We start from the raw sequence: 23,963 nt of genomic DNA, 5'->3' as shown, positions 1-23,963 counted from the left end.
CAGCATGCATTGGAATGTGCCCATGCTGCAGCTGCATGCGCTCATGTCATATCCTCTCTCGCCATAGAAATCCATCAGTGGGGAGGAGTCCTGAACCAAAGAGCCCCGTTCAGTTCCAACCAACCTTTAGGTATTGAAAAACTGCTCTAGCTCCTCTCTCTCCTCTTTGCGGCTTATCTGTTGCGAACTCATGCAAATCCTAAGCTAACTTCCTGCCTGCCTTCATGCAACTTGAAGGGTGCTCATCAATGGTTCCTCTTCATCCTGGAGAAGAGTGACTAGTGGGGTGTCTTGGGCCCGGTCTTATTCAACATCTTTATCAACGACTTGGATGATGGACTCAAGGGCATCCTGATCAAATTTGCAGATGACACCAAACTAGGAGGGGTGGCTAACACCCCAGAGGACAGGATCACACTTGAAAACGACCTTGACAGAGTAGAGAACTGGGCCAAAACAAACAAGATGAACTTTAACAGGGAGAAATGTAAAGTATTGCACTTGGGCAAAAAAAATGAGAGGCACAAATACAAGATGGGGGACACCTGCCTTGAGAGCAGTACATGTGAAAAGGATCTAGGAGTCTTGTTTGACCACAAACTTGACATGAGCCAACAGTGTGACGCGGCAGCTAAAAAAGCCAATGCAATTCTGGGCTGCATCAATAGGAGTATAGCATCTAGATCAAGGGAAGTAATAGTGCCACTGTATTCTGCTCTGGTCAGACTACACCTGGAGTACTGTGTCCAGTTCTGGGCACCACAGTTCAAGAAGGACACTGACAAACTGGAACGTGTCCAGAGGAGGGCAACCAAAATGGTCAAAGGCCTGGAAACGATGCCTTATGAGGAACGGCTAAGGGAGCTGGGCATGTTTAGCCTGGAGAAGAGGAGGTTAAGGGGTGATATGATAGCCATGTTCAAATATATAAAAGGATGTCATATAGAGGAGGGAGAAAGGTTGTTTTCTGCTGCTCCAGAGAAGCGGACACGGAGCAATGGATCCAAACTACAAGAAAGAAGATTCCACCTAAACATTAGGAAGAACTTCCTGACAGTAAGAGCTGTTCGACAGTGGAATTTGCTGCCAAGGAGTGTGGTGGAGTCTCCTACTTTGGAGGTCTTTAAGCAGAGGCTTGACAACCATATGTCAGGAGTGCTCTGATGGTGTTTCCTGCTGGGCAGGGGGTTGGACTCGATGGCCCTTGTGGTCTATTCCAGCTCTATGATTCTACGAACTTGCCACTATGTCCGCTTCCCTTTCGTTGGTCTCGACGACTTTTGCATAGAGACAAAGCTCTCCCCACAAATACTACAGTGGTAGTTTGCACAATTCTGCAAAGCGTGCAAAGCTATACGTTATGTAGCCATCTGACGATGCAGTACATTTTTTTTAGAGCCAAACGACGCATTATATTGAATGCATAGTTTGGCACTGTGTGATGTTACAAGAAGAAGAAGAAGAAGAAGAGGAGGAGGAGGAGGAGGAGGAGGAGGAGGAAAGCAAAACCTTAAATAGCAGCCCAGGGGTAGTGGTGGTCTGATCAGAATCAGTTTTGTGGAATGGTTTGTTTTAGCTCTGTCCTCCTGTGTCTTCTTGCTGATGAAAATTCTGCCCCATGGCTGCAATTTGTCACAGGGGTGTGTGGAGCTGTCCCCACATTCTAGCCTTAAAGGGGACTATAACACCATAAGCGGTGACTTCAATTCCTTGCCAAAGAGCAGCTTCCAGGAGCAATTTTTGTTGGGATCATTTTATTTATTTGTTTATTCTACCATATGTTTTTCAAAGAGGCCACATAGTTTGGCCTTCCTTTTTGCACCTGGCAACTCGTAAGACCATTCTTTGTGCACTGCACAGTGTCGGCCACATGAGGTCCTCCTGCCTCAAGCTCTGCAATAAGTAGCACCCAAATGCTTAAGAAGTGGCCGTTGTGTGTATATGACGGCGCTCTTTTCTGTTGGCACGTCAAGCCACGTATGACTGAAAAGCACCTTTATGGGGGGCGGGGGGAAACAAGGGCAGGTATGCCTGGGAGAGGAGAAAGTATTAAAACCGCTTTCCGGGTTGTGTTTTCAAACGTGGCATGGTCAATCATTAACAGCAGCGAAAGGGCTCTGCTGTAAAGTAGTCATAGAAACTATCTGGATTAGCATTACAGATTTTTTAAAAAAAAATAATAATAAAATCCTCATGTACCCTGATGCATTTTGGCTCACTCCTCCCCCTTTTCCAGTGCGTTCTCCTCTTGGGAACGGACGTCTTTCGGGTGACGCACGGTGGATGCTTCTTAGCGCTGCTTGCTTAGCAAGATCATGCTGGCTGTTGAGTGCTTCCCGGTGATGCAAGAGGTGGAGGGCAATTAACCCCTCATGAGCTCCTTCCACCTGCTTTTATGCACCACTTTGTGCTAGGAAGAATGGCCAGCGTCATGGCCAGTGGCTTTAGAAAATGTTGGGCAATGTCCCTCTTTGTTTTATTTTGTTCCTCTCTTTTTCAAGGATGAAACCTGCAAGCAGCAGCAATGACGTGGCCATGGACACCTTAGATTTTGATCGCATGAAACAAGTGAGTTGGGAGTTTTGCACACATAATTAATAATAATAATAATAATAATAATAATAATAATAATAATAATAATAATAATAATAATAATAATAATTTATTATTTATACCCCGCCCATCTGGCTGAGTTTCCCCAGCCACTCTGGGCGGCTCCCAATCGAGTGTTAAAAACAATACAGCATTAAATATTAAAAACTTCCCTAAACAGGGCTTCCTTCAGATGTCTTTTAAAGATAAGATAGCTACTTATTTCCTTCACATCTGAAGGGAGGGCATTCCACGGGGCGGGCGCCACTACTGAGAAGGCCCTCTGTCTGGTTCCCTGTAAGCTCACTTCTCTCAATGAGGGAACCGCCAGAAGGCCCTCGGCGCTGGATCTGAATGCAGATAAGAGCAGTTTTTCATTTATTCTTTGGGTTACAGCTTCTTGCTGTAAATAAGAGCATAGGAAGTAGCCTTGTTATACCAGGTCAGACCTATTGCCCAGTACAGTGGTACCTCGGTTTAAGAACAGCCCTGTTTACAAACTATTCAGTTTACGAATTCCGCAAAACTGGAAGTAGTGTCCCGGTTTGTGAACTTTACCTCGGTCTAAGAACAGAAGCCGAACAGTGGAAGGGCACTGGTGGCAGGAGGCCTTATTAGGGAAAGGGCGCCTCGGTTTAAGAACGGTTTCCGTTTAAGAGCGGACTTCCAAAACGGATTAAGTTCGTAAACCAAGGTACCACTGTATTGGCGACTCTTATCTACAGCAGTTCTGTGTAATCCTGGGCAGACATAGAACCTGCAGCCTTACTTCAAAGTTTATGCTAGGTGCTATGCCAACACTTTCACCATAATAAACTATGGAAAACAAGTACACGTCCGCACATGGCTGCTTCAAAGTCAGTGACTGATAAAAACAATTCTGCAGCTCATGCAGGCGATCTCATGCAACACAGAAGAAGAAGGAGTTTAGATTTGATATCCCGCTTTATCACTACCCTAAGGAGTCTCAAAGCGGCTCACAATCTCCTTTCCCTCCCCCCCCCCACAACAAACACTCTGTGAGGTGAGTGGGGCTGAGAGACTTCAGAGAAGTGTGACTGGCCCAAGGTCACCTAGCAGCTGCATGTGGAGGAGCGGAGACGCGAACCCGGTTCCCCAGATTACGAGTCCACCACTCTTAACCACTACACCACACTGGCTCTCATAGGGACCAGTTAAGTGCTTTGTTAGGAGAAGTTCCATTTATACCAATGCAAAGGACTTTTCTTTCTTTCTTTCAGAGGACATTTTAATTTTTTAATTTTTTTTTTTTTGTCTTTCAAGGAAATATTGGAGGAAGTTGTAAAAGAATTACACAAAGTAAAAGAAGAGATAATCGATGGTAAGAAGCGAGGAGGGGTGGTTGGGCATGAAATGCATTTCTCACATTGGCCAAGGGTGTTGGAAGGTACCTCAAAGGTCACCTAACCCAGTGCAGGAAGCCCATTGCTATAGCCTCCCTAATCCTCTGCCCATTGCTACAGCCTCCCATCCTCTGCTTACAAACTTGCCCATCGCTTTCTGAGAGCCCACCTCCACCTGAGGTTGTCTGTTCCACTGCTGAACGGCTTGATCAGTAATCCAGGTGCGTGAGCATTATAGAACTGTAGAACTGGAAGGGGACCCTGAGGATCATCTAGTCCAGGAGTTGGCAACCTAAGGCCCATGGGCCAAGCCGCCCGCTTGGTCAGCTCCCGTGCACCGTGCTGAACCGGCGCGGAGCAGGGACCGCCTTCCATGACGCTGGGCAGCTTCCCATTGGCTGCAGGAAGCTCCTGCAACCAATAGGAAGCTGCACACACCTCCTCTGTGCTAGAAGGAGTGTTTGCACATGTGTGCGCGCTCCGACCCACCGCGGCGTCTGTGGGACCGTGAACTGGCCCAAGCTGCAAAAACTTTGTTGACCCCTGATCTAGTCCAAGCCCTTGCAATGTAAGAATATGCAGCTGTCCCATACAGGGATCGAACCTGCCACCTTGGCGTTATCAGCACCACGCCCTAACCAACTGAGCTATCAAACTCTCTAGTGTGCTGAGATGCCTTCGCTTAAACATGGACTGTATGTATAAGACACATTGATAATTTCTTTTATTGCATGACGCTCAAGCCAGCCCGTTCACCTTCCCACATCCAGTCCTGGGAACTGGGAGTGCGGCTGAAAACACTGTGAATTGCCTCTTAGGACAGGAATAGCCAACATGGTGCCCTCTGGTTGCTGTGGATGACAACTCCAACATCCCTGACCGTCGGCTGTGTTGGCTGAGGATGATGGGATTTATGGTCCGTATCGAAAGGGCGCCACGTTGACTACCCCTGTACCTGCAATTCCTAGCCCAGTACCTACAAAGAAATATTATTCCCATGGAGAAGGAAATACGATTAAGTCTCCCCAGAGAGACACCTGGAATAGACTTTTTTCTGCCACTCGGTCCTGAACGTTTGTGAATCCTGTGCCACAGAGAAAGGTCAGCAGAGCCTCATGCCTGATAAAAATCCAGTTTTGCACCCATGTTTATATTTGCTCTCGCTGCCACATCAGCCCTGCCTTACACACACAACTGAACAGCCTTGCCTTGGCATCCTTCCAGGGCAACCCTTGCCGCTCGATATATTGCTGAAGCCTGGGGTGGCTTACCTGCAACTCTCCCATTATCCCATCTGCTGTGAGCCGGATGTGGGCAGCCTGTGATGCTGTTAGACTCCATCTCCCATCAGCCCCTGCCAGCCAGCCAGGACAGTGGTCAGAGGTGCTGGGAGTTTGTAGAGAATTGTAGAGTTTGAAGGGATATACCCCCAAGGGTCATCTAATCCAAGCCCCCTGCAATGCAGAGCCGTGGTCCGGCAACATCTGGAGGGGCCACAGGTAAGCCAGCCCTGAACCAAGCAGCAAGGGAAGGATGGTGCAGATCCTGCCTTCATACATTTAAAGCATCACATGCACACACCCAAAACGAATAGCTGGAACTGTAGTTTAAGGGTGCTGGGAATTGTAGCTCTGTTGGGGTTAAGCTACAGCTCCCAAGGTGCTTCAGGCGTATGGTGTGTGTGCACAGCTAGGATCTGTACCGTCCTTCTCTTGCTGCTGCTGCTGCCACCACCGTCTCTATAATTTTAACCACTTCCCAAAATATAGTCAGTGGTCTTTAGCTTAGGTGTGAAGCTATGACAGTATAGTGCCTTGACTGTAAGCTCAGGCGTATTCCCTTTTTTTAATTGTTTCCTCTTTTTTTCAGCCATCAGGCAAGAGTTGAGTAGAATCAGCACGACATAATGGCCATGGAACCATCAGGAAGCCACATAGGATGTGAAAGGCAACTGGGTCGTTTCTGAGCATCCCAAGACCATGCAAGATGGTGAAAGAGGACACCTGGCTCTGTCTTTTGTTCTTAAATCCTTTTTATTAGCAGACTCAGCAGACTTTGAGGCTTGCTGATGCCTTGGATTTGCTTCATTAAAAAAAAAACAACACAGAGAGAGAGAAGTCTTAAAATCTTAAAAAAAGAAAATATTAAAATTTAAATTTCTGGATTTTTTAAAATTTCATCTGACAATGCACATCAGAGTTGGTCAGCCTTTTTTGTATTTTGTATTTGCTTATTTAAATGTATGACTTTTTTTTAGTATATAGTAGGTAAGGAAACACGTGAACCATTCGCTTTTACTAGATGACTTCAGAGTAATTTTACTGGTAGACTGCAATGTAAATGAAGACCTTTTTTTTTTTTTTGCCAACAAAACCTTATTTGTGGCATCGCCTGAAGAGGCCGAACGATGCCCAGCTGTCAGACAGCAAGTCCCCGGTCTCAGAGCTATCACAATATTACAGCGGTACATCATTGCTTCACAGTATCTGTGTTCATATTGGTAATAAACTGTTCATTGTCCATGTGGCATTGCTTGGCTTTTCTTTCATCCCTCTGCAGCACACTTGGACTCCACTGTGCTTCTTAGCAAAATCAGGGGTAGCCGTACCCTGGAACCAGTCTGGCTCTCCCAGAGCGTTTTGTTTCTGGTCCCTGGTGGTGCTAGAAAAATGGGGTGTTGTAAGAAAGTACAGTTGTTTACACTTTGATGTTGCGATGGCCCAAACTGACCATGCAAGGAACTTCACTAACCCTGCTGCTTCCCATCAAAGTACCATTATTATAATCATAATCATCACAAACTGGAAGATCCACATTATAAGTTGCATATATGCCGTGTGGTCTCTGAAACCACCCCCACTTTGTATAAAAACAGCCCTATGGGCCTTGTTGTTGGTGTCACCTCCAGGGGCTTCCTACCTGGCAGTGACCCGTGATGGGGCCTTTTCAGTGGAAGTTCGCCATTTGTGGAATGTTTCCCAAACTTGGGTCTCCAACTGTTTGTGGACTACAACTCCCATCATTAGCAGGACCGGTGGTCACAGGTGATGGGAACTGTAGTCCAAAAAGAGCTGGAGTTTGGGAAACCCTGATCTAGTCCAAGCCTTTGCAATGCAGGGCTCTTTTGCCCAGCATGGGGCTCAAACCCACAACCCTGAGATTAAGAGCCTTATGCTCTACTGAGCTGTCCCCGCTTGATAATTACAATGATCCCCAGGACTGCTGGAGTCTGTGTTATCCAGGGGAACGATCATATGATGCATGTTTGCAGGGTGGAATTAAGAATTATTTCCCCCTAATGCAGGCATCTTCAGTCTTTTCCCATATATTTGCATGGTGGTAGCGCTCCCTGTTGTAACCCACCTTGGGTCAGGCTGTGACCCACTAGTGAGTCCTGGTTCTGCCACTGTTGTCCTTGGACATGCTCCCCTAACTCTCCAGTCCTTTCTGGAGGGGCAGGCAGAGAACATGAGGTCTCTGAAGAGAAACATTTTGATCCTGATATTCTAGCATCTTCGGGGGCCAGCGGAAGAGCGGAAGACTTCTCAGCTGGAGAACTACTCTTGTGTGTCTGTCCAGAGGTCTCCCTGTTTGTTGTGAGAAGGAAAGTGTCTCACCTCTCCATTGAAACAACCCTGGAATATAGATGTTGAGCTCACAGATCTCACTGTGCCTAACCATGTCTGATGAGCAATGTAGTTCAAAGCATCAGGAAACCAGCGTGAGCCAGGCTGTCAAACAGCCTAGCAGAGAATAAAAGAAAAAGGTCTGTTAATTTTTTTAAAACTATATTATGCATTTTCAGGCGCTTCCAACTGGCTTCATTGTAATATTTCTTCATATCTAAGTTACAAAAACTCCTTGGGTGTCAGAAATACAACATCAGCTCTTATGTGGTTACCGGGCATGCTCTGTTCAGAGAACAGACTCGTTTATGTTTGCTTGGATGGGCGAAGTATACAGGGTGCAAAGGTCCATTAAGCTTATAAAGGGGGAAAGGGCAGAGTCCGCAGCTATCGAGAGTCTGGTGCCAGCTTGCATATTCTCTTCACCCTTGAGTAAGGACCGATGGAGTCATCAAAAATGAAGTCCCAGAGAACTCGAACCCAAGACTGGTGCTGAGGCAGGGTGTCATAATATTCTGCTGCTATCTTCTTTACCTGCAAGAGCAAAAGAAAATTTTTATCCACTGTTCGTTTATCTGTGAAACATCTATCTTAGAATGCATTTGGACACGAGGTTTCTAATGCTGCTTTAAAGCGGCAGTACCTGCTGTGTTATGAAACTCTGGCCTTTGACCAAGAGCGCCGTGTCACCCTAAATTTCATTCACACCAGTGAGTGTGGTGTGACACAACGGCTGACACTCGTGGATGTGTTGCCACCCTTTATGCACATGACCACTCCTGTTCGCCCATGATTTACCCATTGAAATGGCAGGAAAGAACTGCATTCCAAAAAAAACAACCCCCACCCTTGAATTTTGACACATGCAAACCGAGCACAAAACTCCTGTGTTTTTCTGAGTTAACAGGCTTGCAAGATGGGTCCCCCCCCCCCCGTCCCCGGAAGCAGTTAACGTGGAAATGTGTGCTAATTTTCTGCAGTGGCTTTTACATGGCATGACAGATGATATAAAAACGTTAAAATTGCCGTGTAAGAAAATGTCCAGAAAACGGAATAGAGTGCTGTCTGAATGCAGACTAATAGAATTTATGCCAAGAGTAAACCCAATGAACACATGACAGCGACCCAGATTACTTTTGAGAGCGAAGAGATTTTTCATGGTTCATACACCTTGGAATTCAAATCCCATTGCAGTCAGTCGAGGGGAGAAGGGAAGAGGGAAGGAAAAAGTCCTGTTGGATCCCTCATCCTTTGGCCTCGAGGAGCTAGCAGGGCTCTGAATGTGGCAGAGAATGAATCTCCCTCACCCCATGGCAGCATTGAAACCTAACCTGAGCATTCATCTGACAGAACCAGGGCAGTCAGATAATTTAGATGACTAATTCTGTTTGCTAGACTGGGAATAGCCAACTGGCAGCTTGAAGGCCCGTTGCCTGGCAGAAGCCCTACCAGTTTTAAGGTGTGCTAAGAAAAAATAAAATGCTTTTTTAAAAAAGCTCCATTGTTTCTGTCTTTCCCAGTCCCAGCACAGATTTTTGACCTTCACTTGACAGCTTACAAGGTAAAATGTAAGCCAAAGTTGCAGGAATCTGTGACTGTCCAGGTAGGACATAATGCAGCTTGCTGGATTTGTACTGTGTTTCCTTGCCGATCCGGAACGTGGGTGGCGCTGTGGGTTAAACCACAGAGCCTAGGACTTGCTGATCAGAAGGTTGGCAGTTTGAATCCCCGTGACGAGGTGAGCTCCTGTTGCTCGGTCCCTGCTTCTGCCAACCTAGCAGTTCGAAAGCAAGTCAAAGTGCAAGTAGATAAATAGGTACCGCTCCAGCGGGAAGGTGAACAGCGTTTCCGTGCGCTGCTCTGGTTCGCCAGAAGCGGCTTAGTCATGCTGGCCACATGACCCGGAAGCTGTATGCCAGCTCCCTCGGCCAATAAAGCGAGATGAGCACTGCAACCCCAGAGTCGGTTAGGACTGGACCTAATGGTCAGGGGTCCCTTTACCTTCTTGCCGATCCAGACCTAGGACAGCCTGCCCCAGACTACAACTTCCACCAGTCCCATCTGCCATGGGCCTTGTCTTCCACACTCCCCCCTCCTTGTCCCATGCTTCATAGCAATGGAGCAAACATCTGCAGGAAGCCCAGTTGTTGTTCACTCCAGTTCAGTGCTAAGCCATGGGTTTTCCTGGAGGAAAGCAGCAGGGCAAACTGAAGTGTGCCTGAGCCCATGGCGGGTGAGTCAGAGAGGGTGGGAGTTCTAGGCCAAAACATCTGGTGGGCGCCAGGTTGAGAAAGGCTGCCCCACGTCTAACTGCAGTTGGGAGCAGTTGCACACCACCCGCCAGCCCCATGGCTAATTCTGTGAGCAAGCAGACAGAAAGTGGGGAGAGCAGATCAGAAAGTCCCAGGTTCGAACCCCTGCTTCTCCAGGTAGGTGGTGGGAGAGTTCCCTGCCTGGAAACCCAGACAGCTGCTGCCAGTCAGTGTAGACAGCACTGAGCAGACTAAGGCAAGCTCCCTGTTGCAGGCAGGTCCATGGGTCAGTCTAGCAATGGCTGCTGCCATTGGATTGGAACAACCCTTAGCAGAAGTATGCCTCCGAATAGAAGATGCAGTGGATGGTCACATACGCTCCTAGATGCTTTCTGGATAAGCTTCCACATAATTAGATGCAATCCTAGAAGTTTGGGGGAGCTATGGCGGTCTCCAGCTCCCGTCAGCCCCAGCTGGTGTGACCAATGGCCAAGGACGAGGGGCGGTCCACAGATGCCCCATTCTGCACTGCTACACAAGTGTCAGTGTGATTCAGGATCCGTTCCGGTTTTGGATGGTTGGTTAGGAGTGAAATTAGGAGGAATGAATAGCGCAGAAACAGTGTTTTATAGCAGGAAAGGTGTAGAGAACTCAAACTGGCTAGTGGGCTGGATCTTCCTTCCTGCCACGTCCCTCACCCCGTGGGCCAACTTTGAAAGCTGGATAAGTCCCATCTACCTGCTCATCACCTGACACCGGGCGATAACCTCAAAGGAGAGAGCTCTGGGACTGGCTTTCTGCATCCATCAGAGGACTGGCACAGAGAGCCTTCCCTTCTGAAGTCCATTGGTAAGACATTTGAAAACTATGGAGAGTCACAGAGGCAAAACCATGTACAACAATAACAAGAAGCTTCCTTTCCTTTTGTCACCTTAACAGTCAATGATATACATTTGCCACCCAATTACTGCATTTCATAAAATCACAGAATTGTAGAGTTGGAAGGGACCACAAGGGTTGACTAGTCCTGGCCCTGCAAAGCAGGAATCCTTTGCCCAACGTTGGGGTCAAAACCACAACCCTGAGATTAAGAGTGTCATGCTCTATCAACGGAGCTATCTCAGTGCCCCATCAGGAACAAGCAGGAAGCAGACCATGCCAAGGAAACAGTGATACGGCTATATTACTGGCTTCGAACGGGTTATAAAGCTTGTTCTGGAACTCTGCAATTAAGAAAAATCACTGGGCTGGCAGAATTCGACTTGTCTATCTACATTTGTGTGCAGCGACTGTCATTGCACAAGCCAGTTGATTTGTCACTGCAAAAAGGCACTCATTTAATAAGTTACTTATTTGTCCCCAGGGCAAGAACCTGCCTGAAAGTATGACAAGCCCTATTGTATTGCTTGGGGGGTGGGGGGAGCCGATCGCACCGCATTCCACAAAGTAGCTGATAAGACTGGGCTCTGTTGGGAACATGTGCGCAGGAAAAGGGAAGGGGCCAGCTTCTGAGCTAAAGAATTAAACGCACGACTGCAGTTTATATACCCGGATTTGTGTCTTTTTAAACATACATCAGGGGTGGGTGCGTGTCAACTGGGACCACTGCACATGGGGAAGACGGGTTACTTTTTTATTTTAAAAAATTATTTCCTCCTGTATCACAGTCCCAATGAAAATCCCCTTTCCCAAAGCAGCTTTTCTTGCAGATATTAGCTTTTGGGTGTAATGCAAGCCACAGAACTCCCTCCATGCCACAGAACTGGGTGTGTGTGTGTGTGTATGTCCAACTAAGTTATGCTCAAATTAAAGAATCAAAATCAGTCGTGCTCACATATTTGCATGAAGTCTATTGAATGAGTTGAACTAACATTGGATCTGTAGCCCTTTTTTAACAAAAGCCAGCTACCTAAAAACCCCCACCTTGCTGTGCTTATGGGGGAAGCATTGGTCACACTCAAGTCTGTGTTTGTTTTTCCTTTTCCTTTTCCCCTCCTCAACTGCCGTTTAAACAGACGCAGAAACAAAATGGAACACTACTACACAGACATACAGTGGTGCCCCGCAAGACAAATGCCTCGCAAGACGAAAGGGTTTTCCGTTTTTTGAGTCGTTCCGCAAGACGAATTTCCCTATGGGCTTGCTTCGCAAGACGAAACGTCTTGCAAGTTCTTGCGAGTTTGTTTCCTTTTTCTTAAAGCCGCTAAGCCGTTAATAGCCGCTAAGCCGCTAATAGCCGTGCTTCGCAAGACGAAAAAACTGCAAGACGAAGAGACTCGCGGAACGGATTAATTTCGTCTTGCGAGGCACCACTGTACAAGTAATATGAGCCTGCATTTGACCATTCATCCACCTTGACCCTTAGTCTGTTACAGCAAGTGTTGCTCAACCACGTTTTCTTTCCTGGCCTGTTCTTTTTATCCACTTTCTCCACAACATGCAAAATCTTATAAACCTCCATCATGTCACCTCTTGTGGTTTTGGACTACAATCGCCCTGTTTCGGGAAGTTTTTGATGTTTGAGGTTTTACTATGTTTTTATATGTGCTGTTAGCCGCCCAGAGTAGCTGCTATCATCATCACCATCCCACCATCTCTGACCAATCGTTTTGCTAGCTAGGGAAGATGGGAGTTGTAGTCCAAAAACAGCCGGAGACCCAAGTTTGCGAAACGCTGATCTAGAGTATCTTTGGTGCTTGGGGTTAAGCCAGCTACAAAATAGTGTCTGTCTAGCAATCTGCATTCACTTACTTTATGCTGTATATTTAAATACCATTATTCCCACTGCATCCCCCCGAGCAGCGATGACATTAAGGTGCAGGTATGAGCAGGGAGGCTCCCAAACACAACAACGCTGGCTTATCGCATTTCTGAAGTTAATGCATGCTACTGTCTAAATAGATGCTTTCCTACCAGGTCGTTAAGTCCGGAGTCTAAAATTACCTAACTGCACCACCACCTCTAATTTCAGGATTCAAGAGCCACTTTTCTTTCATAAGCTGCATATGTAAACTAGCTTCACAACCTTTGGCTCGTCCAGATGTTGCTGAACCACAACTCCCATCATCCCTTGCCACTGGCCATGCTTGCTTGGGGCCGAAGGGTGTTGTATTTCAGCAACACCCAGAGAGCCAAGCCTGTTTGCAAGGGTCAAAAACTCTTACCATTGGCAGCTTAGATCCAGGAACGCTGGGGAAATCGTGGTGCTCCATATGATAGCCCACGTTAAAGGTGATCCAGTTGAGGGGTCCGTAGTAGGAATACGTTTCATACCCTTTCAGGAACATATAGTGTTCTGCTATGAAGTGCCCCGAAAAAGGATGCAAGCCCATGCAAAGCAACGTCCCTGATATTAAATAAACAACAGGCTTCAAACCCCACAGGTAGTAGATGATCAAGTCGACAGAGAACTGGGCCAAAGCGTTAAGAATTTCCATCTCAGTAATTGTTTTGGGGTTGATGTAGAGCGGTCTCAAGGCATAGAAAAGGGGTTGGAAGACAAGCCAGACCATCTTCCGAAAGGGAGTGCAGAAGAACCAGCCCTCAAAGTCCGTGGGGATGTCCACATCCAACGAGTCTCCGCCAAGGTATCGGTGGTGGTCTATGTGGTACTTCTTGAAGGAGGCCGAGTAGGGGAGTCCAATGGGCAAGTTGGCAAAGACGGCAAACCACCGGTTCCACTTGATTTGCTTGTTGCCAAAGGCCACGTTGTGGGAGATGTCGTGGATGGCCAGGGTCATGGAGTGGTTGATGCAGCCCCCGAAAGCATAGGCCCAGAAGAAGATCCACTTCCAGGAAAGGTCCCTCACAAGGTAGCAGGCCAGAAGCTGGGTGAACACCATCCCCGTCACTATCCATTTCAAATAGGGATCTGGCCCCATGAGAGACTTGATGGCTGGGTACTTCGCTGAGGAGGAAAAGAAACACAAATGCAGTCAAAACTGCCTGGAATCCAGTCGTGGAATTGTGGTGCCAACTAGACAAATCCCTCTGCCCCTAATATCCATCAGGCTACCTACCTGACATAAACCAGGCCTCCACGAAGGTCTGGCCCACCCATTAGACAAGGTGAGGCGACTGCCTCAGGCGGTAGGATCCACAGAGGCAGCAGATCTGGCCTCCAAGGAATACATTGCCCGCTGCTGCCACCACGGTGGCAGCAATGGCTGTGGCATATTTCTTGGAGGCTGGACTTCTTGTCTCCCCGGCAAACACCCCACCACCCTCCATTCTGCCAGTGCAGCATCCTCACAGTGAATAGGAGCTGCTGGTCTCCTCCCACCCATAAGGAAGAAATGGTGGGGGCTGCCCTGCCTGGCGTGGTTCAGAACAGGCCTCTTTCTCCCCAAGGACAGCCCGGAAGCTTCTGGTGAATGGTGGCTAAGCAATGTTTTCAAACAGACAATTGAACCGTATTTTTCGCTCTATAAGACGCACCAGACCACAAGACGCACCTAGTTTTTGGAGGAGGCAAACAAGAAAAAAAAAATTCTGAATCTCAGAAGCCAGAACAGCAAGAGGGATCGCTGCGCAGTGAAAGCAGCAATCCCTCTTGCTGTTCTGGCTTCTGGGATAGCTGCGCAGCCTGCATTCGCTCCATAAGACGCACACACATTTCCCCTTACTTTTTAGGAGGGAAAAAGTGAGTCTTATAGAGCAAAAAATATGGTAGATGTTGACAAAGTGGGATGGGAAGGGGAGAATCCAGCAGCTCCCCATCCCTCCTCTGCATGGAAGGGGGACTGGTAGCAGAAGAATTCTGCAAGAATTAGAGACAGATGTGCAGCGCAGTGGTGGGAATCAGAAAAGCTGTTGCCTGGACTCCCTCTAGTGGCATCCAAGAATAGAACAGTGGAGGAGAAAATCCCACATAGCCAAATGTTCTCTGCACATTTCATTCTCAGCATCAAGCTAGCCCTTCTATTTTCTCAATAAGCCTCCCTCTAGCTGGTTTTCCTGTCTCTTTGGCTGCCAGGACTGAATTGACACCATTCCATTCAGCTGCTGCCCCATCAAGTTCAGATCCTCCAAATTCCCCTATTTTCCAGGGACGTCTCTGATTTAGAGAAGCCATCCCAGTTTCTGATCTGACCCCAGAATGTCCCACTTTTCCTTAGGATGCCCCTGTTTTCATTGGAGAAATGTTGGAGGGTATGGAGTTATCTGACCCCTGAGCCATCTGAAGGGAAGTTTTTTTTTTAATGTTTAATGTTTTATTATGTTTTTACATGTGTTGGAAGCTACCCAGAATGGCTGGGACAACCCAGTAAGATGTGTGGGGTATAAATAGTAAAATAATCATTATGGAATGGGAGGTCCCTATTTTCATTGGAGAAATGTTGGAGGGTATGCAAGTTACAATTAGTGCTCCTTTCCCTGGTCCAGACCTCCTCACAGGGTATATTGGCACCCAGAGTGCAGTCCCAGCATGAAAAAAACAAAAACACACAAAAAAACCACATTTGTGGATTCTGAGTTACTGAAGTGAAACCTGAATTGCAGGCTAGCTACACTTGCTGCAAATAAAATAATGGCCTAGTTTGTCATAAGGCAGGTTCTTGTGTCCCATGGAGGTTCTGTACAGCCAGCATGTTTTTATCTGCTATAATCACCTGAGGTCCTTCTCTGTGTGCCCCATCCATGGGAGGACCAGAGGGTGGGAACACGAAAAGGGGCCTTTTCAGTGGTGGTTCCCTGCTTGCAGAACACTCTCCCCAGGAAAACTGCTTGGTGCCATTGTTGCCTGCCTTCAGCTGTCAGGCAAAAACAAACCTATTTAGTCAGGTTTTGGGTTTCTAATTGAGAGGGTAGTGGGACTTTGTGGTGTTCAATTGGGGTAAAGGTAAAGGTAAAGGGACCCCTGACCATTAGGTCCAGTCGTGACCCACTCTGGGGTTGCGGCGCTCATCTCGCTTTACTGGCCGAGGGAGCCAGCGTACAGCTTCTGGGTCATGTGGCCAGCATGTCTAAGCCACTTCTGGCGAACCAGAGCAGTGCATGGAAACGCCGTTTACCTTCCCGCCGGAGTGGTACCTATTTATCTACTTGCACTTTGACGTGCTTTTGAACTGCTAGGTTGGCAGGAGCAGGAACCAAGCAACAGGAGCTCACCCCGTCACAGGGAATCGAACCGCCAACCTACTGATTGGCAAGTCCTAGGCTCTGTGGTTTAACCCACAGTGCCACCCGCATCCCTTCAGTTGGGGTAGGTAGGACTTATTTACTTTAGATATGCTTCCAGAGGAGTATTTTAGTTTTTGCTCATTGTTGTTTTTTTTATACCTGATTTTAATGTCTTTGTTAGTTCCATTTTCAAGGTGTGCGCTTCTTTGAGGGTAAAAATGTGACTAATAATTAACAGCAACAAGATACGGAGTCTTAGCAGTGTGGCCTGCACAAGGGGTGGGGGGTGAGTGGGAGAAATTGAAATTGCATGAGGACTGAAAAGCAGATCCCATCATCGCCATGTGAACCTCGTTCACCATTTTGAATGGTGAACGCACGCACTGCTGAACTGAATATGAGTTCATGCATCGTGCCCCAACCTCATTTCCCCTTTTTTAAAGAGCCGGATGAGTCGGTAAATCAGTTGCCATCCTTTCCCAGAAATCAAAAGCTGCATTGTTGCCAGGAACAATTTACAAAGCCTCCATTCTGGGTCCAAACAGTACCCAGTGCAAAAAATAGTATTGTCTGTTTCACTAATATTATTCACAAGTTGCCTCAAGGTACTTGTGTAGCACAATTAACAAGCCTACATATACCATACCATACCATACCATACCATACCATACCATACCATACCATACCACACAATACGGTATCTTTCTTGTCATTGTCCCATACAGAACAATGAAATGGAAAAATCTACATAAGACTCTCAAAAACCCCTAAAAACTCCGAAACCCCATTTTAAAATACAATATACTCCTATAGAGACTCCTTATACTGCGTTTAAAACTAATTAATTATAATAATAATTAATGCTAATTAATGATATGATAATATTAATTAATATTAATATGCTAATTAATGATAATATTAAATGTGATGGTGATAATAATCCATTGTGACAATATACTTGTTGCATCAAAGACATGCCTCTTGAGGAAAAGGTGATAGGGAAAATTCCTTACAATCATCATTTTTTTTGTTTTTTAAAAAGAAATGATTATTATTTCATTGCATTCCCTGTGATTTCAGTTGGCTTTACTTATCTCTCTTTACTTTGCTTGCTCACATGAGCCAGTTACTATTCAAGTGAGGCTCACAAGCTTTAAACGTAGTCGGCTGAATCCTGGGACAAAAGCAAAGGGGCAGAGTACCTGCAATAAATGTCTGACTCTTTTTCCGTTCTTGCCTTTTGGCTCGTTGTGATTATAAAAGCATCGAAGTGTTAGTGCAGGGTGTGGCCACTGATCCCTCTGTTGAAATTGAGCAACCAGTGTCCGAGAGGCCGAATTAGTTGCCTCACATCCTCTGACCACTGATGCTGCATTTCTGCACATGCAATTCAAATGGTAGTGAAATCTTTAGTCAAATGGAGTCCCTTAAGAGAACAGGTGAGGGACCTTTAGGGCTCGGCTCTGCCCACAATGATAGCAGGAGATCAATGGGGCTTGACAGCACCACACCCAAGTGGGGCTTGCTTGCACAGAACCCTTTGTGGTGCTTTAAAGCGGAAAATCTGCTTTGCCTTACACAGGTGGGGTAGCTGTGGGGAGGCTGGGGGAAGTGGCCATGCAGGCTAAATTTGAACATTCAATTTGACTGGAGGTTTCCCATCCCTGCTTAAGAGAATAGTAGTTGGTTTTAATTATTCTTATTTCGGATGGTTTAAATCATTCTTTTTGTAAGAAGCTTTGAGGTTGTTGTTGTCTACAATGAAACCTTATATAAATTCAAATATATAAATAAAATGCCAAGTTTTCCAAGCCTTGATTTACAAAGGACATGCATCAGCCTGATTCTGTTTTTTTTGTTTTTTTCCTGACATTTCTGGTTCCCTTCCCCCCCCCCCATTTTAATTTTTTATTTTGACAAAGTAATAATCATAAATAAGTAAGAATAAAAATGTGCACTCCACCACCGAGACCATTCCATTGCAATGATCCAACCTCCCAAAATTTCAACACCTCTTGCGAAGGTTTGACCCAGGGGTCAGCAACCCACAGCTCCGGAGCCGCATGTGGCTCTTTTACACCTTTGCCGCGGCTCCGGGGCAGATACTAGCGAGGGGAGGAGACGCATTGTGTGCCCCAACACTCCCCACTGTGGCGGGTGCTGTACTGGCTGTGACGTCGCATGGGGGCGGTATGTGCCTCAGTCACGCACCGTCCCGACGTCACCTTCCCGCCCGCTGTCAGATCGCGGCTCCAGAGATATGTTTTAAATGTCGCAATGGTTTTGCGGCTCCCAGTTTTTCTTCTTCTTCGGAAACGGGTCCAAGTGGCTCTTTTTGTCTTAAAGGTTGCAGACCCCTGGTTTGACGCCTTTACGTTGTAACAGTACAAATTCCTTCCATATCTCCTCAAAATCATTTCTCTTGTGTATTCCCTCTCTTACCTCAACGGCACAGAAATCACTGGGTTAAAGCTGACCGAAAGTCCAAAGGTAGCATTATTGTCAATTTACAACGGGGTGGAAGGTTTGCAGGCTATGAAGAACATGCTCACATATTTTATTGACAGCTGCATGAATTATGATAGCTAGGAAGTGGAAGGCGCAAGCAGAATATAAAATGGAAGAATGGTATAAAGAGGTGTGAGACATAGGTTGTATGATAAATTAACATGAGACTGATTTTGTTTTGGTAAATGACGCGGAACATATTTTTTCAAAGACCGGCTCTTTGGAAATGTCTGGCATGTCTAAAATATCTGTGTGTACTGCCCTCCCCCTTTTCTCCCACCTCTCCCCCCCCCAATCTCATAATGCCTATGACAGCCACGTCTCACACCCAAAGCAGCTGACCTACAGGAAGGACTCTGTGACCTGAAAACAGAGATGTTATATGTAGCTTTGTTATCCATGAAAATCTTTCAATAAAAACATTTTTTTATCATAATCGTAAAAATATATCTGTATATATGTGCATGCACACATACATGCATATGTGTCTATGCAGTGTGGAGTGGTCCTGTTTAGCCTTCCAGCCAGCCAAGCCCCACTTCAGGATACTCTATTTGATTCCTCCACCCACCTGGTTTTCCATTTTCCCCAGCGAGGCAATAATCAGTCAGTCTTCCCTGGCCACTGAAAATAGCCAATACTCATTAGGCTGTTTGGAGTGTGCATTTCATTTCCCAGCTGCCCTAGCCATCTGCCTGAATCTAAGAGAACGAGGGAGGTGCATTGATCTGACCTGCACCAGAACCAGGGGTGACCCCCAAATCAGCTAAGGGGGCAGCTTGACGTAGTTTTTAGCACTTCCGAATGACCACTGCCGGGTGACATTTGATTGCAGGGGAGTTCATGATGAAAAGTCCGACTGGGAGAAAACCACGCTTAAGGCTCCTAATGTCAGCACTGCCTGGGCTCAGAGATATGTGCTAGCAGTTGTTGAGCCCAGCCTGTCTACTCTGACTGGCAGCACCTCTCCAAGCCCTCACAGACAGGACGGATCTAGGAACTAATAGCCGGGGAAACACCAAGATTTACAGAGTTTAAGAGGGAAATGCTAAGAAGGATGACCCCAAAACAGCCCAATGAGGACAGTGACCTTGGAATCCTGACTGCAGGTGGGACATGGAAATGGAATAGAGCATCTTGGAACTGAGGATGGCTGGCAGACTGGAACTCGGAACATTCTGTCACAGGTCCCAAGAGATAGTGCAAGATTACCTGATGCAATCAAACGATGGGAGCAGCCTTAAAGGACTCATTCCTCATTTTTTTTGTTTTTGTATGTTGCTTTGAGTATTCTTTCTTGGGGAAAGCGACCAATAAATATAATAAGCAATAATAACTGCTCATTATTTAATTTCACCAGCAGGGACACAGTCCGTTACATAGGAGCCAACTTCTGGGGCTGAGAAGTCTTCACCCCCCAAAAATGCGCTGGGTCATGTATTTGCTTATGTAGGGCAGAAGTGACCTGGGTCCTCCCCCAAATATTTTATTCCAGTTGGCACCCCTGATCCTGTACGTGGCTACTGAGAAGTCTCTGAGTCCAATGGGGCTTACTCCCAGGTAAGGATTGCAGTGCAATGCGAATTAGGATGATATCTTTAAATCACTGAGGGCTGGTTTGAACCCAAGTCACCCCATTTCTAAAGCTAGTCCCCTAGATACGGATCTCTGTACTGTAAACATGCAAAAAAGAGTTGAAAATGCACAAATGGCCCTCAGGTTAGGACACAGAGAATAAAATGGCCCCTGCCGGGGTGGGGGGCGGGGCGGATAACAAAGTGTGTTTTGCATAGTGTACCGTGTGGCAATTTCCCATGTCATGTTATGAGAATTGATAAAGGAAGGAAGGAAAGTATGGCAGAGGTTGGGCAATTTTTCACTGCACCCACAGGCTATAAGAAAGAAAAAAAAGCTACATCTATTTAGCTATGGGTGTGGTGCTGCCTGGGCAGGACTTTGAATAGCTACAGAACCTGACCTGAGGACTAAAGAAGTCAGGTGCAGTGATCAGATTAGGTCTGTGGAGAGAGCTGGGCAGCTTTGAAGCAGTCACTGCTTCCCATGATAATCTGACTCATCAGCCAACTGAACTGTGTACAGGGTTCTACTCTGACCTCCCTGGAGGAGGAAAGGTATGGGACACACGGACACACACACATATACATATACATATGTGCGCACAACAAGAATAACAAAAATATATATGCCTCCATCCTTCTTTCACAAGGAAAGTGTCTCCGAATGTTAGTTTCAGAGGCAACATTTTGTGCTTTCCAGGAACATATTCAAAAAGGAGCACTGGCTGTCAGAAACTGGATGGGGAGACTATGGGGAAATAGGGGGTGAGGGGGCGCACCCCAACCTGGCAATTTTCTTTCTTTCTTTCTTTCTTTCTGGAAAAGCTTTCCTGCTTTCAATAGCCTTCCATGACAAGCAATACAGTGGTACCTCAGGTTACATACCCTTCGGGTTACAGACTCCGCTAACCCAGAAATAGTGCTTCAGGTTAAGAACTTTGCTTCAGGATAAGAACAGAAATCGGGCTCCGGAGGCGCGGCAGCAGCAGCAGGAGGCCCCATTAGCTAAAGTGGTGCTTCAGGTTAAGAACAGTTTCAGGTTAAGTACGGACCTCAGGAACGAATTAAGTACTTAACCTGAGGTACCACTGTAATTATCCAGGTGAGCCCCCCCCCCGCCCATTTCGTACAAATGTATGAAAAGAAAAGGCTTCACCCGTGGGATTTCTGTTTGTCACACAGCAGCCCCTTTCCAGGGGGAAAGTTTGCAACCTGAAGCGTGGCAGAGAGTGGGGGGAGAGAGAGAGGGAGAGAGAGAGAGAGTTCATGTATTCATCAAATGCCGTGTATTTCTGGATCTATAAGGAAATGCGGGAAAGAGAAGTGGAGAAGACGATGCAAACTGGACATGACAGGAAACGCTGCCTGCCTAAGGCATTGTCGGAGCCAGGATTTGCCCCCATCAAAGCCCTCCTTTCCGCGCCAGGACCCTGGCACTGTTCGGAAAGCAACAGCAACGAAAAGAGAACCCGCAAGCATGTGCAGAGTTCATTATCTTCACACACAGCCAGCCCTCCGAGCAACACACATGGGTGTAGCCAGGATTTATTGGGGAGGGGGGTGGACAGAACCGACGTATCTGAGAAGAGGTTGCTCAGATTGTTATATATTTTTATTTATCTACTTTATTTGGAGGGGGAAGTTGCCCCCCTGCCCCCGGCCACCCACCCCTGGGATTAAAAGGCAAAGCGATTTTGACAGAGGGCCTGATCCTGGCGGAGAATTAACCCCTAACGCCGTCCGTTTTTAGGAGGAAAGAGGTCTGGAGCAAGAAAGCAGAGGGTGGTAGGAAAACGAGGCGGGCAGTGACCTCCCAGGGGGATCCCGAGGATGGCTCACCTAAGATCTCTTTCCTGCGCTGCGTGTGGGGCTGCTCCGTGTAAACCCACTCGAAATCCTCGCGGGTAACCCTGTTGCCCATCGCTGCCGCTGCCGCTGCACCTGCCTGCTCGACGGCCAAGCGCGGGGGCTTTTATCTCCTCGGTCCACCTGAGGGGCGGGGCCGAGAGGTGGCTCCGCCCCCTTCGCCAACTCGCCTGCCTCGTTCGCCTCGTGGTGATGCGGGATAGAAGCGGCCGCGGAATGGAGCGCGCTCGCTGCGCATCAGGCGCGCCACGAGGTGCGCCGGGGCCCGTGGAAGCTTATGCGCGGCAAGCTGATTTGGGAAGCCTTAAAAATAATAAAAAAGGCTTTTTCACGATTTTCAGCTGGGAATGTGCTGCCAGAGGCGAGCTGGTATGCAATCTCCGTAGGCTTCCTGTAGCGCGCGCTTCCCTGAACGAGATCCAACCTTTATTGCAAGCTTGATGGGATTTGCACACTGCGCGCGCATGGATAGGATTGATGGATTGATTTTCGGTTATATTTGTCCTGCTTTTAAGCTTTTGCTTTTTGCATCTCGGTTGTCTCCGGATCTGGGGAATGTGCAATAATTACCTTAGATTTTGAGAAGCTTCCCGGGTGTGCATTGGTTAAAGGATCAGATGCTATACGGGTGGGGAAATAAAAAAATTACTTCCAGTAGCACCTTAAAGACCAACTAAGTTAGTTCTTGGTATGAGCTTTCGTGTGCATGCACACTTCTTCACTTCTTCTGTGTATCTGAAGAAGTGTGCATGCACACGAAAGCTCATACCAAGAACTAACTTAGTTGGTCTTTAAGGTGCTACTGGAAGTAATTTTTTTATTTTGACTATGGCAGACCAACACGGCTACCTATCTGTAACTACACGGGTGGGGGTGAGAGTGGGGGAGAATGTTGCAAAGAATCCTCTGTTTGAAGTGTTTAGGGACCTTGCGAAGGAGAAAGGTGGGGGCAGAACCAGATCTGCTGTGTTGTCTCGCCCATCTCTGGAAGGAAGGAAGGAAGGAAGGAAGGAAGGAAGGAAGGAAGGAAGGAAGGAAGGAAGGAAGGAAGGAAGGAAGGAAGGAAGGAAGATAATAATATTTATACCCCACCCGTCTGGCTGGGTTTCCCCAGCCACTCTGGGCAGCTTTCAGCATTTATAAAAACACTGTAAGGAGTGCCAAAGCGTCATTTTGCTAGGCTTCTTCCATGATTTGAAAGCCGTAAATGAAAAGAAACTTATATCAAGTAAAAAATGAATAAGGTAAGCTGAGTCTGGCATCACTTTTTATGTTCTATTAGGAATACAGAGAGCCAATTATGCAGTATAGAGCCCTGATTATACAATGTGGTAGAATAAATGTGTACACAATGCCTTTTCCCCGTTACAGATGATAAAATGTCCCTGCAGGAATCTGGCAGCAGATAAGGTTTAAAGTTTTTGACCTTTTAGTAGACAAATCTGTTCACATTTTCCCAATAGACAAGCAGCTAAAGGACCACCAAAGGCACAAAGACTATCCCAAAATTATTTTAGGTTTTAATTATTATATGTTAATCCATTATATTTATTTTTATATTTACAATTCTAAAATTTTGGAATGCCACAAAATAAAAGAACCTCTGGCATGCATACGTAAGCATGATTTAAGTTAGTCCTCAACATGTATAAGAATCACTCAAGAAACATAAATTATCAGGAGTAAAGTGTTGTGAGACACTTGCCTTCTGAGTCATGTTGGATTGCGACATGTTGTTGAAGATAAAAGCAATCTTTTCCTAAACGTTTTCAGGGGGTTCTTATGTTCACTGGGGCATACTCTCAGGTAAATGGGGCTAGTATTGTGATCTGTGCTGACTCTACCTGCCCTTGGTTCGTATTCTGCCTACCATAGGCTAACGTGTCCTTTGCCTTATGAGCCCCAGCTGCCACAGGGAAGTGTGGATGCAGCATTTTCCTGTGGATCAAAGAATCACAGAATTGTATAGTTGGAAGGGACCCAATGGTCATCTAGTCCAGCCCCCCTGCAATTCTGAAATCTCAACAAAAGCATCCATGATGGCCAGCCAACCTC

The 23,963-nt window shown here is 46.7% G+C and overlaps 2 protein-coding genes and 1 long non-coding RNA gene across 18 annotated transcripts in view; 1 reads left to right on the top strand and 2 right to left on the bottom strand.

Annotated features, from left to right (window-relative positions):
- LOC308587378 overlaps positions 1-2,495 on the bottom strand; it is a 34,273-nt gene extending 31,778 nt beyond the window's left edge. For all 4 annotated transcript variants that reach the window (XR_014008339.1, XR_014008340.1, XR_014008341.1 and 1 more), the window contains exon 1: positions 2,200-2,495. This is a non-coding gene — a long non-coding RNA (uncharacterized lncRNA). The remainder of the gene's footprint in view (positions 1-2,199) is intronic.
- EVL (Enah/Vasp-like) overlaps positions 1-6,476 on the top strand; it is a 152,911-nt gene extending 146,435 nt beyond the window's left edge. For 9 of the 12 annotated variants that reach the window (XM_081191974.1, XM_081191969.1, XM_081191968.1 and 6 more), the window contains 4 exons: positions 68-130; positions 2,502-2,568; positions 3,877-3,934; positions 5,826-6,476. In XM_081191974.1, the coding sequence (XP_081048100.1) occupies positions 68-130; positions 2,502-2,568; positions 3,877-3,934; positions 5,826-5,863 (226 nt within the window). In that variant the 3' untranslated portion in view covers positions 5,864-6,476. The remainder of the gene's footprint in view (positions 1-67; positions 131-2,501; positions 2,569-3,876; positions 3,935-5,825) is intronic. The other 3 variants (XM_081191971.1, XM_081191970.1, XM_081191967.1) reach the window with 1 other exon arrangement.
- On the bottom strand, positions 5,971-22,006 carry DEGS2 (delta 4-desaturase, sphingolipid 2). Of its 2 annotated transcripts, none has more exons than XM_081194024.1 (3): positions 21,882-22,006; positions 12,999-13,741; positions 5,971-8,116 (listed from the first exon to the last, which is right to left on the bottom strand). In XM_081194024.1, exons 1-3 carry the CDS (start codon positions 21,961-21,963, stop codon positions 7,970-7,972), a joined length of 972 nt encoding a protein of 323 aa, XP_081050150.1. In that variant the 5' UTR covers positions 21,964-22,006; the 3' UTR covers positions 5,971-7,969. The 2 variants fall into 2 exon arrangements, with proteins under 2 accessions (XP_081050150.1, XP_081050151.1); XM_081194025.1 differs by lacking the exon at positions 21,882-22,006 and adding an exon at positions 19,678-19,758.
- Positions 22,007-23,963: the final 1,957 nt, after the last annotated feature.

This window comes from Podarcis bocagei (assembly GCF_964188305.1).
Source record: "Podarcis bocagei genome assembly, chromosome: 1".
Classification (NCBI taxonomy): Eukaryota; Metazoa; Chordata; class Lepidosauria; order Squamata; family Lacertidae; genus Podarcis; species Podarcis bocagei.
Note: the sequence above shows the minus strand (reverse complement) of the source record. Positions and strands in the feature narration are given on the sequence as shown.